The sequence below is a fragment of the Centroberyx affinis genome, unplaced genomic scaffold (assembly GCF_046629955.1).
Source record: "Centroberyx affinis isolate AG114_WGS23_722 - 3 ecotype Tasmania unplaced genomic scaffold, CSIRO-AGI_Caff_v1 ptg002241l_1, whole genome shotgun sequence".
NCBI classification, from domain to species: Eukaryota; Metazoa; Chordata; class Actinopteri; order Beryciformes; family Berycidae; genus Centroberyx; species Centroberyx affinis.
In genome coordinates, this window is record NW_027280535.1 from 25,203 (window position 1) to 41,534 (window position 16,332).

Sequence of the window (16,332 nt, forward strand, 5' to 3'; positions counted from 1 at the left end):
AACAGGAGACTGCTGCTGCTCAGCTGGAACAGCAGACTGTTGCAGCTCAGCAGGGACAGGGGATTGCTGCAACTCAGCAGGAACGGGAGACTGCTGCAGCTCAGCAGGAACAGGGGATTGCTGCAGCTCAGCAGGGACAGGCTGGACATCAGTAGTGGCGCTGGGCAGCGGAGACTCTGTGACACTGGGCAGTGGAGAGTCTGTGGTACTGGGAAGCGGCGACTCTGTGGTGCTGTGGAGCAGAGTCTCTGTAGTGCGGAGCAGCTGAGAGAGCCAATGGTGTCGGGAGCCATGGGGACCACGCCGCCTCTTGGTGCCTCCACGGTTCCCTGTGAAAAAGGCAAGGTGAGTCCCTTCAAAGGGTGACCGCTGGGCGTCAGGGCAGCTCCTCAGATGATCTGTAGTAGACTCCTGGGATTCGGGGAATGCCGGATCAGGACAGGCTGGATCAGGATCAGTATGTTTTCTCAATATTGGAGGGGTGCATGGTGCCACTTTCGTCCCAGGACGGGCAGCCTATGTAGGTGTGGCCTACAGAGGACCAAAGGCTAAGCTGGACCTGAGCCCACTAGTGAGTTTCCACTAAACCTTGGCAACAATATAATTTTATACTAAAAATGTTTCAGTTTAGATTTAGTCATGGTTTAGTAACATTTAAGTAATAATTCTAGTCATTAATCAACTACAGTAGTATAGGGCTATTGAACAACGGCCCAGTAGCCCAAATATTGGTTGTCACAATCATAAAATCATAAAATCACTGAGGTCTTTTATGTCTTTGACATCACTTAAAATATGTGTCTGTCTCCAATATATATATGTATATATACTGTACATGTAGACTAATGTTGGGTTTTTATGAGGGAATAAAATCTACTACCTTGATTTTTTTTCCCGTTACCTATAATGATTGATTTCGGAGTAGCTAAGGCTACTCCGAAACATCCGGGGCACTGAGCTGTCACTCAAAAACTCATTAGCCAATGGGGACGCACCCCTGAAACAACCCGCCCACGTGAGAGGTTTGTGTCAGAACTGCAAACAAAAAGTCAGGCAGTGCAAACGAGAGAGCTGGCAGCGTAACCACAAAGCCGACAGTGATTGCAAAAGTCTGATCAGTGAGAAAGAAGCAGAGGGAACTGTAAACAAAAGCACACCAATAATTTGTTTTCAAGTTATAAGTTTTACTTTTGAGATAAGATTTTTTTTTGCTTCAGTGAGTTTTATTCTCTCTCAAATTCTTATTTTTGTTTGATATTTAAGAAGTTTTGTTTGATTCTATTGGCACAAATCTGATTCCATAGAACAGCAGCATGGTTCTGTGACGTGATTTTAATCTTTTTTTTAATACTATGGAGTTCTATGGCTGCTGGGACATGGCTTCATTGGGCACCAGCTACATGGACGAGACTGGTTGGAAAAACATCATGATGCTCTGATATTGTTACCCCATGAAGAAGCAATATGTCCTTTTCTTTGTCTATAAGCATATGTCTGTTAAGTGTTTCCCCTGCCCCCTTGATGATTGCCCCCTCCCCACTTCCCAGTGTGTCCTTCCATTACTACAGATAGAAGAAAAACAGTGCAGAGTCAGCTGGATCAGTAGACGGTAAAGACAAGGGCAGCGAAATAGAATTGAATAAAATAACATAATGCCAGAGGGAATAGCATCAAACACTATGACAAATTCTCTGGGGATTATTGGAAGTTGGTATACAGAAAGAAATTCAGAGCAGTTGTAAAGGATACCCTCTTTATTAAAAACTTCCACATATACACAGTAATGTTGATGTATGTGTACAGGCTTGAGCGAGTAGAAAATTCGAATGCCACAGAAACATTCAATATGAACATCAGTTATGTTGCTGAGACAGTGAGGCAGGCTGGAGAAACTCTTATGCAAACTAGACTGTAGGCTACTAAAGTACAGAGTACAGTCCTCCTGCTGTGTTTACTGAGTGAGGCACCAACACTGAAGAGTAGGTTTAGGTTTGTGTTTTCATTGAACCAGAACAAAATGAAAATGCTTTCAAACCTGCAGACTTTGGTTTTCAGGCCGTCGGTGCTATTTCTGTGTTTTGCTCTGCTGACGACAGAGACGTCCAGCCGTAAAGCACGACCAAAACATCCAGGACAATCTGGCGGTAAGTAACTATGACTGTACATCTAAAACAAATGGATTGGCTTCCACATTTTGAGGGGGTCTTTATGAGTAATGTGATGTATCATGCTCAGCCCAGGATTTTTTGGATGACTCCTCTATAGTGCAGCTTTAGTATCAGTAATGAGAGGTGAAGTCCAGACTTTATAACTTTATTTGTCTCACTTTATCATCTTTTAACCCTAAAAACAAAGTTTACTCAATTAAAAGTTGGAGTAAATACTTAAAATGACTAAAGTCGAGGTAATAAGTGTTTCACAAATACAAAAAATCGAGTTGTTGTGACCTACAATTACTATATACTTTCCTCTTGTGCTCCCAGATAAAATAAAATAAATTAACATAATGAATAAACTGAATTTTAAAGCATATTTTGATATCTGTAGGCAATGAAGGATTTTAAGCACTCATTTTTATATAATATAATAATACACTATATTTGTGTAGCACCTCTAAATCTAAATAGTTACAAAGTGCTGATGATAAGTCTGATATGATAATATATTTCTATATTTCAGAATGAAAGTATGAAAAGTGGACAAATACTGTCTTGTTCGTGTTATCTGCATGACTTGGTCCACCTGTAGTTTCACTGTAGCTAGCCAGCAGCTATAGAGTGATGAAAGTGATGGTAGTTAGGCTGGGAGGCGGACATATCCTGCTGTGGCTGCACATATCTGTGTAGACATTTGACCCCTCCACCGGTCAGCCACTCTCTAATTCAGATTTGCTTCAGACAGGGTCTGTCTTCAAAAACATGGCATGTAGAGGCAGGTAAGCCATTTAGGACAAGTGGGGTTGGTGAGAAATTCACCATGTCAACACCAGTCTGTTGGACACTGACAAGACAATGCATTGAAATGTTGTGTAAAGTCGCCACAGCTACTTGGGTACCTGTCACTTCTTACTTGTAGCTTAAATAATATCAGTAACGTTATGTGTATAATATCAAACTTGAGCTCTCTTGCTGTCATAGCTGCTGATCTTATGACTGTCATGTCTTTTTTTAATGCACTTGGATCCACCATCTTCATCCTTGGATTCACCTATTCTGACAGTCCACCCATACCCTTTAAAACACAGGAAGAAGACACAGAGGCCATTTAGGTCATGGGATTCTACTAAAAGATTTCAACATGTGCAGTGGTAATTTTTAACAATGTAGTCAAGGATAGACCAGACTTTGGAGGGGTTGTTCTTGGTTCAAATTCTTTCTAGAGCTAGTCTAGATAAAGAAAATACTAGCCACAGGCTAGCACACTCAGAAAATTGTCTTCCAATCAATGCAATCAATGTATTTAATCAGTTTGATGGTAGTTTGTACTTTACAGCTTCATTGATTGTCAATGACCTCCTAGTTAAAATGTAAACTCATATATGACGCAATGGACAGAACAAGCAGGATGATGTGTGAGATTTGACAGTTCACGTTAGGATGTCTTGTTAAAGCACATGCTCAGATTTGTGTTTAGATTTATTTGGAACTCAGAAGTACAATGTCATTATAATAGACATTTAAAAGTAAATATCACATCAAGAAGCCATTTGAAAGAAAGTAAATATATCATACCACCAATTAATGAGCAAATTTGTAGATCTTACTGAGGTGATTGTATTTTCAATTTGTATATGATTCCTGGTATATTATCATGTAATGAGGGAAAACTGACTGAAATGAGGGAAAACTTCTTACCTCACTCTATGAAAAGAGATCAGTGGCAGCATGTATCTGAATTGCAGAAATCTGAATTTGCACCGTTGAATAAAAAAAAGAACAAAAAATACAGAATAAACTGAATTGAATGAATTTTTTTCTTCAGTATGCATTCTGATTCATAAAAGTGCTCTTCAGATAGATCTGAAGAAGTTACCTAAGAATACATTTTAGGCACTTCTTGAGAAGGCTTGTAAGTGCAGTTCCCCAATAGTTTCTTAGGTAACACTTTACAATAAGAGTCACTAAGTGAAGGGTTAGTTAATGCTTAATAAGCATTAACTAACCCTTAATTAACAGTTAACTAATGTGTCTGGTAATCATTTACTAATGGTGTTCATGTTAACTAAGGTATTCATTTATACATTATTTAATAGTTTATAATGTATAAATGAATATCTTAGTTAACATGAACACCATTAGTAAATGACACATTAGTTAACTGTTAGGGTTAAGGGTTAGTAAATGCCTAATAAGTTAACTTAGTGACCCTTATTGTAAAGTGTTACCGTTTCTTAAGACATCTCTTATGAACTTCTCAAAAAGGGCCAACCTAGCAACCACAATATCAACAAGCATCAAAACCCCCAAAAAATATTTTCAGTAATTTAAATTAGCTTGTTTGATGATATTGATGCACTCTGTCTGCTAAGTATAGCCTAGCAATATAATCTATGTTGGTTAGAAAATATAAATGACAGAAACCACAACACATTTTGTAAACACACACAGCAAAACTACTGGGCGCTTTGCCAGATTTTTTTGAAGGTTACATGTCCCACAATGATAAGTGAAGAGGTAGGTAGCAGGTTTACTAGTTGAGCAAGTTTATTGATTTACAGGATGTGTGAATGAAACTGTAATGCAGCCTGCATTTAAAGTGCAGCTCATTCTTCCCCTCTCTGTTTTCAGAGTTTGTGAGGCTTCAGGATGGAGATGGTTATTGCTCAGGCAGAGTGGAGGTGAAAACTAATCAGTCGTGGGCCTCAGTGTGTAAAGATGGTTTTGACAAAGAGGATGAAAAGGTGGTCTGTAGCGAGCTTGGCTGTGGGGCTCCCTCCTATTTTCGGGGGTCTTTTGGAAGAGCAGAAGGTCCAATCTTGTCCAAACAGTTCCAGTGTAGAGGCAACGAGTCCCGTCTCCAGGACTGCGCCACATCAAGTTCAACCAGCAACTCCTGCAAGCCGCAGGAAACTGCTGGAGTTGCCTGCCGAGGTACAAATCTATGTTCTTTTTTTATTCTTATAAATTCTTTCCTATATAAGGAATTTCCTGCAGACATTGGCCTGTAAAATCAGATCTAATATGATGGATGTGATGCAGTTTGGTTACATATTTACTATACAAATTATCAATAGTACACTGGCTGTCTATGGGAAGCCCTTAAAGTGAACTGATTCAAATGAAAATGTATGAAAATGATTAGAGAAATAAAACCCTAATCCTACTCTGCAGGTTGCCAGCCACTGTTTTAGATGTTTGAAAGAGCCTTTAATGTACTCTATAAAATATCTAAAATTCACAGACTGTCTCGTCTCTGTCCAGAGCCTTATGAATTGAGACTGGTGGGAGGAGGAAGCCGCTGTGAGGGCAGACTGGAAGGGAGGTTCCAGGGAGAATGGAGACCACTGTTTGATACATGGCATTACTTTGGCCTGGACCAGGCTGCCAAGGTTTGTAGGGAGCTGGACTGTGGTGGCGTCATCTCAACATCGAGGAGTGTTTGGTCAAAGCATCAGCACGTATGGGAGTTCTCATATCGCTGCAACAAGCATCAGTCCTCAGTGGATTTTTGTAAATCGTGGACTGAAAGTACCTCATCCTCCAGCTTCACTGTGACTTGTTCAGGTACAGTAATACAAAATCTATGTATTTATTAGGGATGGGACCATATGCTTATCTCATGATACAATTCGATAGACAATATGGTTCATGGTTCGCCAGTTTGTGATTCAATACAACAATACGATGTAATAAATAAAAGTTCAATGACAACAGAGTCTGACAGTGCAGAATTTTTTATTTTTTTGCCACAAATCTTTACAGCAATTGCATTGGCTTGCTAGAATGTAAATAATTTAAAAATGTCATTACAGCAGTGCAAATAATATATTGATGAAGAGCTTGTGAAACTGTGATGGGCCAGCCATCTCATTTGTGATTATTTGTGATCATTGTTACATTTTTGTATTGTGATGTTTAATTTCAATAAATCGTCCCATCCCTAGCTTGTATCGATCTATCCACTCACACACAGACAGACAGATAACCTGTTCCTCTGTATTGTTGATGATGACCTCCTCTGGAGAGAGGAAATAACAGCTGGACTTCAGCTTCTTCTTGCAATGCAACACAACGCAACGCTCAGTTGTATGAAAACCTATCTATAGCTGACTGTAATCATATGCACGTTTGCTCATTTGTAGCATTGTCCATCTTTGCACAGCTCCAGCTCCATCACACTGCTCCAACTCTTGACTTTTGCCCGCCTGAATCTCAAAGTAGCTCATATCTCTCTCTCTCTCTTTCTCCAGAGTCTGTGAGGATTGTGAATGGAAATAGTCGGTGCTCAGGCCAAGTGGAGGTGAAGTCTGATCAGTCGTGGGTTCCAGTGTGTGAGGCTGATTTTGACTGGCAGGATGCAGCAGTTGTCTGTGCAGAGCTTGGCTGTGGGTTTCAACGTGCGTTCTCTAGGGTTTCTAACCACGGAACCATGTGGAGCAAAGAGTTTGAGTGTGAAGGCAGAGAGAAACGCCTGCTGGACTGTCCCACCTCAGGCTCAGCCAAAGACACCTGCTCAACTGATAATGCTCATCTAACGTGCATAGGTAATCATTTACTCTCAACTTAAAAATCAAACCATAATATTAAGTAGTATTAAACCCACTGCATCTATCTGCTTTCCAACTTTGTTAGTTATAAGCCCTACCCAAGCACACAGAAAACTTTCTAAAGCTGCAGGCCTGCTGAGATTTATTTGAGAAATGTGTAACGCCTCTCCAAATGGCAGGAAACTGTGAGGATTATGGGGAAAAGTGACAGTTATTACACTGCTCCCATCATTGCAGAGCTCTAACCAAACTGTTTCATCATTGGAGGCCCACTGAGCTTTCCAAAACACACAAACAAAATCAGGCATGGCCATTTTGGATGGGAATTTATGGATATATGAATGTAGTAATCACAAACACTAGACCTTTCTGCTGTGATATAAAGCCCCTCCAGAGAGGGCTTAGTTGTCATCATCTTCTTATGAGTATAGATAGTGTACCAAGTGGAAAATGCTGCATCTCACATCTCCATTTACCTTAAGTAGCTTACAGACACTGAAACACTGACACTGAAAACATTCTGCTCTACAGGGTTTTGGATTTGGAGTGACAGACGGGTTCTTTGGCACAACAAAGATTAAAATTGAAGATTTTATTGAGTGTTGACCCTGATTAAAAGGGGAGTTTTGCCTATTGGCCACCTTGCCTGATATGTCATCTCTGTGTCTCTGGTAGATATCTCTGTCTGGTGAGCATGCTAACACTTTAGCATACAGTAGGTAATAGTAGGCAACTAGCATTATCGTAAAAGTGAGAAAATGAGAACTTGTAGCAGCTCTAAGGCTGGACGGTTAATTCATCTTAAAAACGTCTACAGATATTTTTGAAAATGCATTTTTTCCTGTCCACACCAACAGTGTTGTAGAAAATCTCTCCGTCCACACGAGAACGCAAAAACGAAACGCCTCTGCAGCGTTCACGTTGCGGAGCAGTTTCCGCTCAAATGCCATTATTTCCTCTGGCAGGGGGGCGGATTCCGCACTCACCGACGGCTGCGCGGCGGATCGTGGATTTCCCCCCCGTGGTTGGTCACGCAAAGACTGGAAAATAGTTCAACTTGAGCGGATAAGATCGACGCTCACTTCTCACAAGAGGACAAGTCAGCACTGCTTTGGTTGCCTGGCAACAAACTGAGCGCTCCGCTTCGTTTCTGCGACTTTTTTTCAAAAGCGAGCCGGATCGCGGATTTCAAGCAGAAGAGTAAAGTAAATACGGAGCCTCTCTGGGGTCACATGGTAGAAACAAAAACTCGATGTGTAATTCTGTGCGAACGGATTTGTAAACTGTGCGAATGGATTTGCATTGTGAATCTGAGGGCATTGTTTTGAAATCCATGCACACAGTTTACAAATCCTTTCGCACAGTTTACAAATCCGTTCGCACGGATTTACACATCAAGTTTTTTTTTCTACCATGTGACCCCAGAGGGGCTCTGTAAGTAAGAGAAATACAGCAAGGTTGACTTATAAACACGTAATTAAACCTAACCGTAATTGCCATGCGCAAGTTGAGGTTATGATGTCAGCGTTTTCAAAAAGCTCCGTTTCACCTGTCCACATGAATACACGAAAACGGAGTTTTGAAAAATCTCCACCTTGGGAGGCGTTTTCCAAAAGCTCAGTTTTCAGTGACCTAAAACGCCGTTTTCGTGTGGACGGGAGGCCAAAACGCAGAGAAAATTTACTAAGTTTTCAAAAATATCCGAATACGTGTGGAGTAAAAGTAAACATTTATTTGTATAACACCTTTCAAGACGAGTGTCACAAAGTGCTTCACAAGTTAAAACATAAAGACATACACAGTGAAAATACAGGCAACACACACAAGTGCATCACAAATGAAAAACATTAAAAAGATACAGTAACAATATAGTCAACAACATACATTAGAAAAGGCCTGTCTGTATAAATGGGTCTTGTTCCTTGTGGAGCTTCTGGAAGATGTAGGATAATGTTTGCTTAACATCCTGTATGCTAAAGCATTAGCATGCACACTGGATACTACCGGAGACACAGAGATGACTTTGGCACCAATCCTCTTGTCACATCTTGGGTAAGATGACCCAAGGGCCAAACTCCCAAAAAGTCATTGTAGCCCTTTAACTCTTTCTACTTCTGTCTGCAGAACTCCCAGAATCACCTACCGTCACCCTGTATTCCTCGCAGGGTGAGGTTGCTCACGGCGTCATTTTCAAGGGCCACAGGTTCCTCATCTCCTGCACTGCTTCTGGAATGCATCACACCATACTGTCCTTCCGCCTTAAAAGTTACGGCCAAAACTGCACCGAGCAGACCCAGCCAGCTGTCCATCGCTCTGCCTACTTCCTGTTTCCTGCTGCAGAGAACGCCCACAGAGGGACATATGAATGTGCTTACAACTATGATCACGCTCCGGACATTTTCTCTGAATGGAAATCTTTATTTTTCAATGTAAAAGGTAAACTTGAATGCATCAATTCGGCGGATAGAACATCCAGCTTACAGTTAATTTACAATTCATAGCTGTTAAGATGCTGTCTGTAATGGAAGGATAACAAGATACATATCTACTGTTTTGCAATCAAATGTTTGTAAGCCACAACTCATGACCTTTTGTACTTGTGATTTATTATCTCCTTTCCAGACCGCAATGATGTGCGATTGGAGGGTAGAGGCAGCCGCTGTGCTGGGAGACTGGAGGTGGAGCATCAGCAAGAGTTCAGACCAGTGAGCTACTGGGATTCCTGGGGTCTGAAGGATGCAGCGGTGGTGTGCAGACAGCTCAACTGCGGCTCCGCTGTTTCAACCGCAAAAAACGCCAGCTTTGCTAACCCGCTGCCCACGTGGCGCTTTTTCTCTGATTGTGACGGCTCTGAGTCTGCGCTGATGGACTGTGGGGCAGTGAAGCTGTGGCCTTCCTCTTCCACTGTTGAGGTGGTCTGCTCAGGTGAGGAATACCAGCAGTGGCATGTTTATATTCAGCTGATGACAGCTTTTATAGGAGCTATACGTGATGGGTCGCTGTCCCCAAATTAAGTAAACCGAATGCTTACATGAAACACCTGTCACAAACTGACATTACAGGGGAGCTTTAAAATCAGAACACTATGACCAATACTTTTATTCTGTCAAAGGCAGTATACCATTTCAACATGGGGTCAAGAGTAGTCTTGAGATTACAGAGGCACACATTAAAAAGTTGCTATTCTGAATCACCAAGCCAGTGAGGAAACTTCAGCTCTTGATGTTTTACTATCCCTTTTAAGTACTGTATGTTTCTAGCATTCTGTAACATTACTGTAAAATTGCAGTAAATCACTTTATCATTCATATCATCATATCATTTTATCGGGGTACCAAATGGCATTTGGCACTCGGCTGAATTATCAAAACATTAAATCGATGTACATTTTTCTCTCTTTTCTCTCCTTCATTTGCAGATCTCCTGCTTCAGCCTAATCTGACTGTTTACTCCTTCATGGCTGGGCCCTCTGAGGGCCAGCCCCAGGATCTGCAGCTTTTCAGGGGCCAGAGCTTCAACATCAGCTGCTCCATCCAGCCTCAGTACCCAGGAGGTCAATTCACCCTCATGTTGAACCAAACCCTCACCCAGACCCAGCAGGCTGTCAATCACTCTGCCCACTTCCTGTTTCCCGCTGCAGACGACGCCCACCAAGGGAACTACAGTTGTATTTATCACAACTACGTTTTTAACCGTAACTTCTCCTCTGAGAGCCAGACCCTCTCTCTCACTGTCACAGGTAGGATAACAGTTTTTACAATTTTGAACTTTCAAATCAATTGCATTATAAGTCCTAACCTGTAAAAGGAGTACAAACTATACAATAAGCGTTACAACTTTAACAAATGGTGCTGAAAGAACAGGATAGCATGAGTTAGACAGTAGTTACAGTGACATATCAGTGGCTACCCGGTCCTTACAAGACATAGAGATCATTTCCCAGTGAAGAACCTCAGAGATAATCATAATTGAGTTATACCTACGCCCTACAGCTAGTTATTATGTAGTTATCAGTACCTACCCAGTCCTTACAGGAGATTAAACCTGCAATAAGCAATTTCAGACCCTATAACCAATCCTGAAACTAATGTGGAGTGACTATGTGGACTAACTGTGTAGATTTCCTTGAGACATAATGATATAAACCAATATCCACACACGCGGGCATGCTGTGTTGCTGTTTTCACCTCTTTTCTCCAATATGTTTTTTATTGAGTATTTTTCCCACAAATATGACAAACATAACAAATCAATATCACATTTTTCAGTGACATTGTTGTACAGGCGATGATCCCCCCAAACACCTGTTTCCAGAATTTCGCTAAAGTAGGGCATAGCCAATACATATGAACCGACGAAGCATCTGCACCTTTACATTTATCACAGATTGGACTTGACCTGAGGGTACATTTTAGCTAATTTTGCCTTGTGGATGTGAATGCGATGGACCACTTTAAACTGGATAAGACAATGCCTTGCACATATGGATGAAGAATTAACTAAAATATAGCATCCCAAGTGTCTTCTGTGAGAGTCGGATCTAAATCCTGTTCCCATGATGATTTAATAGCAGACAAAGAAGCAGAGTCTATTTTAGATATTAGGCTAAATGATACAATAAAATATGACAAAAGGTGCAATGTCAATGATAACTTTAATAATTTTGCTAAAGGGGTGATGGAAAGTAAGGAGTCTGGGATTGTTAGGTGGCAATTCTGGAAACTGGGAGATGTGATTTTGGACATAATGTCTGACCTGTAGGTATCTATAAAGATGGGAGTTAGGGATACCAAATTTCTCAGACAATCTCTCAAAGGATCTTCGAAGATGGAATTGTACCCAGTATGCTACACAACGTACAGCCCAGTAATAAAAACTACAATTAGGGAGAACCATGCCTCCGTTTTGCTTAGGTCTGTGAAGATATGTCTTACGCAGACAAGGATGCTTACCGTTCCAAATATATGAAGAAATCTGAGAGTCAAGTTTTTGGAAAAAAGAATGGGGGATGAAAATAGTAATAGTGATACCCACATATTTAAACTGGTATTTCACTATCTTGAGGGGTATGTCTGGATATTGTGTTTGTAATGGATCTTTATTGATTGGGACTCTAATAAAGGCTTAATTTGTATCCTGAGAACCGCCCAAACTCTTCTAGGAGATGGATGATGGCGGGCAAAGAGATAACAGGATTAGATACATAGAGCAAAAGATCTTCTGCAAAAGGTGAAACCTTATGTCCTACACCCCCCTCTACACACCAGAAATTAGTTGAGTATCCCATATAGCAGGCATCACTAACTGGTTGACTCCGGGCCGGATCCAGACCCAGTGACGGTTCTGTGCGGACCGCGACCCATTTCTGATTAATTAATGAGACTTAATAAGATTGACAGAGCGTGTTTTTCCACGGGCCCAGCTATAGACCTAGGCGCAGCTATTTCAGCTCATACGGTAATCGCTCAGTGGCGCTAGCAGGTCACAGACCAATCACATGCATCTACTTCACTGAACTCAGTCAATCAAAACGATTGTTTACAGTGCATGGAGAGATTGCTAGGGAAACGCACAGAGAGCAAGAGAGAGACCAACGCTAGAGTGATGACAGCATTATTTGCTACAAAATAAGATTAAGAAGTAGATGCAGAAAATCGAGCTTTCAAGGATGAATGGACAGACTGATATGCTTTCATTCTCCCTGCAATGAGTTCTAAACCAGTCTGTCTCATATGTTCTGAAAACCGTGGCAGTAACAACAAGCACAGATCCTGTACAGACCCACAGTGTGTGTTCAATTCTATGCACTGAACACTGCGACGCGGTTAAATTACCGTTAAAGGCACCTACCGTTAAAGTTTATAGAGCAGTGTAGACGAGTTACTGTCTGCAAATCCCCGTTACTGACTGTGGAATGTTAAGTTTTGCTAGAGTCTCCCGGTGTGAAAACGCCCTCTAGAGGCAATCTGATGAAGCGCATCATCTCACTAAGTGTTACCTGACTGACAGACTGACCTGAATTTGCCTCAAGATGCCCTCGGCTGCACCATTGGTAAAAGTGACAATGTGACGTGCCACTATGAAACAAAATATACATTGTTTTTTATTTGATAGAAAGTCTAGGCCGAACAAACAACTAGGCCGAATCATAGCACATTAAGAGTAGTGGCTGAGGGGGCTGTGTATAGAAGTCTAATCCAGGAGGGGAAGACTGGACCAAATGGATCCTATGTGCAAGTACCACTTTTCCCACAGGACATGTTAAGTTATCGATTATAGGCATGACATTACTGTGAAACTACTGGGAATATGGTTTGCTTTACAATACTGTGCTCACCTGCTGGACATACATGGTAGCTACAGTGAAATAACTGAAAATGATTTGATGTTTGATTTGTATTCTTGTGCAGGTTATGCTGACTCACTAATTGCATAAATTGGATGTGATTGTCACTTACTGTAGCTGGGCTTCACTTTCTCATCTCTGTCCAGAGCCTGAAGATGTGGAGTTGATGGATGGAGGCAGCCGCTGTGCTGGCAGCCTGGCGGTGTTGAACCAGGAGGAGTGGATGCTGGTGGGCTCTGCGTCCACAGCCTGGAGCCTGAAGCATGCAGCTATAGTGTGTAGACAGCTGGGCTGTGGCTCCGCTGTTTCAACCAAAACGACTGATGTTTTAGCAAAGAAACCTGCATGGCGTTTTTTCTCTGATTGCGATGGGTCGGAGTCTATGCTGATGGACTGTGGAACTGTGAGGCTGTGGCCATCGTCCTCTGTCATTGAGGTGGTCTGCTCAGGTGAGACATATTCACAAAGTCTAGGCCGCTGAAATTAAAAAAAAAATTAGCTAACAAGGTCATAGTGTAGTCTTTCTTATCTCTTAGTGGCCCAGACCATTGAGCTCCTCACTGTTAGTTTCTTGTAATTTTGATGATCAAGGAATTAAATCTTATTTCCCTATTGCACTGATTGTAAAACACCCTGATAAGAGCATCAGCTAAATATAACATTCAAAGGCGTAGCATTTTAACATCAATAAATTATTTCCAGATTAATTTTGAGACATTACTAACCCTGTAAACGATTTCCTTGTATATTTACAGTACGAGAGTAATACTGGATTACTACAAAACAGTATTTAACTGTTTTTTTTACTATATTCTGTGATTTGGCCTATTTCTACCTATTTATTCTATTGTATTGTACTGTAATATTAATATTGCTATATGAATAATACTGCTAATAATTACTAATTACTAATAACAATAATTACTAATATCTCCAATCACTAATATTGTAATATTACTATACTTCAGAATTACATTACAAATCAAAAGGCAATCCAAACAATATTCTTAAAAAAAAAAAAAAGATTTATTCAGTCAATACATTTAAACTTTTAAACACATTTTCAAAAGACTTTCAAAAGATATTATAGAAAGAAACTGTACATTGACTCTTCCTGCTGTGTCTCTCCAGGCCACCGGGGGGCAGACGCCCAGGAGAGGAAACAGTGAGCTGCATTATTATTACCTGGATGGTGCCAGCACTGAATCCAGGCAGAGAAAGGAGAGAGAACAAGACGCTGTCATTCGGATGTAATCTACTGTCACTAGGAGGAAGACTGGGGTGGAGATGTGGTCATCACCAGTGAGAACTGGGTTACCAAAGCTGCATTCTAGTGCAAGTGCCCATGTTATCGTCTCAATCTTCTCCATAGTGCATATAGTGAACTCGCTGCATCCAAAATCTCTTCAGTACACACTTAATCACAGTGTTATCCATTCCATATTGTAGGGTTAGGCAGGTACTTTTTCCAGACAGTAATTTCTTGACTTGATTTGAAGGTTTTGGATCAATTTTAGGGATAGCCACGCTACCTAGACCCCCTTAGTTACGACACCACTCAATAGACAGCGACTAAAGCTACATAGAAATATCTCTCCATACTTTACCAAAACATTTTGTGCAATTTCAGAACTTTTCAAGACATTTCTAGACCTGTGTAGAAACCCTGGTTTGTATGCAGTATATAAAAAAATATCAACATACTACATGCCAGTGTCAACATACACCATACATTCAACCTATACTACAGCCAGGACATGGGACAGTTGGCTGTTGCATGTTTGATTTCATACAGCATTGTAGGGAGGTTTTTACCCCCATGTGTTCTGTTTGATATCCAAAGTCTACCCAATCTAACCTGAAGAACTCAACAATATGGCATTTTCATTATACAACTGTTGAAGAATAACTCCCAGTTCAAGTGTGCAATGTGATGCAGAGTTCGGACTTGATGATTGCATGCTTGTCTACATAAAGTCCTTACAGTGTACCAACATGCCTGTTATTTCTGACCAACGAACAAGCTATTATGTTGAGATTTGTATCTACCTCTAAGCCTTACATTTGTCATGCTACCATTGAAAATAATTCCTTTATCATCCAATCATTTTGCAAGAGTAGTAACTTGTTTCCACATGGTTGAGCACTCATTATTATGTAATTGACCACTCTGGTTAAATAAAATTAAAAATGAAAATTAATGCGTTTTCCTTTTCTAAAGCTGTTTCACAATAGCAATGGGTCTGAAAATTGTAATTTTTGAATGCATACATAAAGTGAACATGCCCCATATGTTTTTTCAGGAGTATCTGATAACATGCCTATAACTTGAATGTCTTTTGAGTATAAAATTGCCTTTGTGCTGTTACAATATAAACAAAAGGGTAAACAGCTGGTCCCCAACCCTCCATGCGGTCTTCGCCACTATCAAATTGTCCCCATAAGATCCCACCATCCTCCCAGAAATTTGAGTACACGTTGACTACTGGTGACAAATTAAAGGAAAAACCAACATAAAGTGTCTTAGCGCCTTGGCATATATTCTACAAGTCTCTGGAACTCTACCAGAGGGATGGAACACCATTCTTCCAAAAGATATTCCCTCATTTGGTGTTTTGATGATGATGGTGGAGAGAGCTGTCTAACACGTCGGTCCAAATATCTCCCATAGGTGTTTAACTTGGTTGAGATCTGGTGACTGAGAAGGCCATAGAATATGATTCACATCATTTTCATACTCATCAAACCATTCCTCATGCCCTGTGGATGGGGGCATTGTCATCCTGGAAGAGACCACTCCCATCAGGATAGAAACGTTTCATCATAGGATAAAGGTGATCACTCACAATAACTTTGTATTGATTTGCAGTGACCCTTCCCTCAAAGGGGACAAGTGGACCCAACCCCCCCCCCAACCCCCCCAGCATAACAGAGCCACCGGACCTCAAGCATTCAGGCCTTTGCCGTTCTCTTGGTGTACGCCACACATGCACTCGCCCACTTGTCCAGAATATGGTGAAGGATGACTCATCTGACTATATCACTTTTTTTCCCCACATCTCTGTATGTCTGTAGCCCACTGTCTGGTTTCTATCAAATGTGCATTCGCCTTTGTAATGAGGGGTTTATGCACTGCAACTCTACTATAATCTCCCTCTCTATGTAGTTGTGGACGGACTGTTCTTGCTGACAGGCTGATCATATCCTGCATTAACGTTCTCAGTCACATGAGGAAGAGTTGCTCTTCTGTTTTTCCTTACATATCGGACTGTGCGCATTC

The 16,332-nt window shown here is 41.1% G+C and overlaps 1 protein-coding gene across 1 annotated transcript; it reads left to right on the forward strand.

Annotated features, from left to right (window-relative positions):
• Window positions 1-1,352: 1,352 nt before the first annotated feature.
• Window positions 1,353-14,221, forward strand: LOC139655365 (scavenger receptor cysteine-rich type 1 protein M130-like). The gene is made up of 9 exons (XM_071532755.1): window positions 1,353-1,413; window positions 4,788-5,090; window positions 5,421-5,570; window positions 6,410-6,703; window positions 8,831-9,073; window positions 9,329-9,631; window positions 10,125-10,445; window positions 13,199-13,501; window positions 14,184-14,221. The coding sequence occupies exons 1-9, from the start codon at window positions 1,353-1,355 to the stop codon at window positions 14,219-14,221; spliced, it is 2,016 nt and encodes a 671-aa protein (XP_071388856.1).
• Window positions 14,222-16,332: the final 2,111 nt, after the last annotated feature.

Excerpts from the sequence above, each read along its gene's own strand:
- LOC139655365 (XM_071532755.1), top strand. The coding sequence starts at position 1,353 with ATGGAGTTCTATGGCTGCTGGGACATGGCTTCATTGGGCACCAGCTAC. Across the intron at positions 9,074-9,328 it reads CCACAGAGGGACATATGAAT|ACCGCAATGATGTGCGATTG; the intron begins GTGCTTACAACT and ends TCTCCTTTCCAG. Across the intron at positions 9,632-10,124 it reads TGTTGAGGTGGTCTGCTCAG|ATCTCCTGCTTCAGCCTAAT; the intron begins GTGAGGAATACC and ends CTTCATTTGCAG.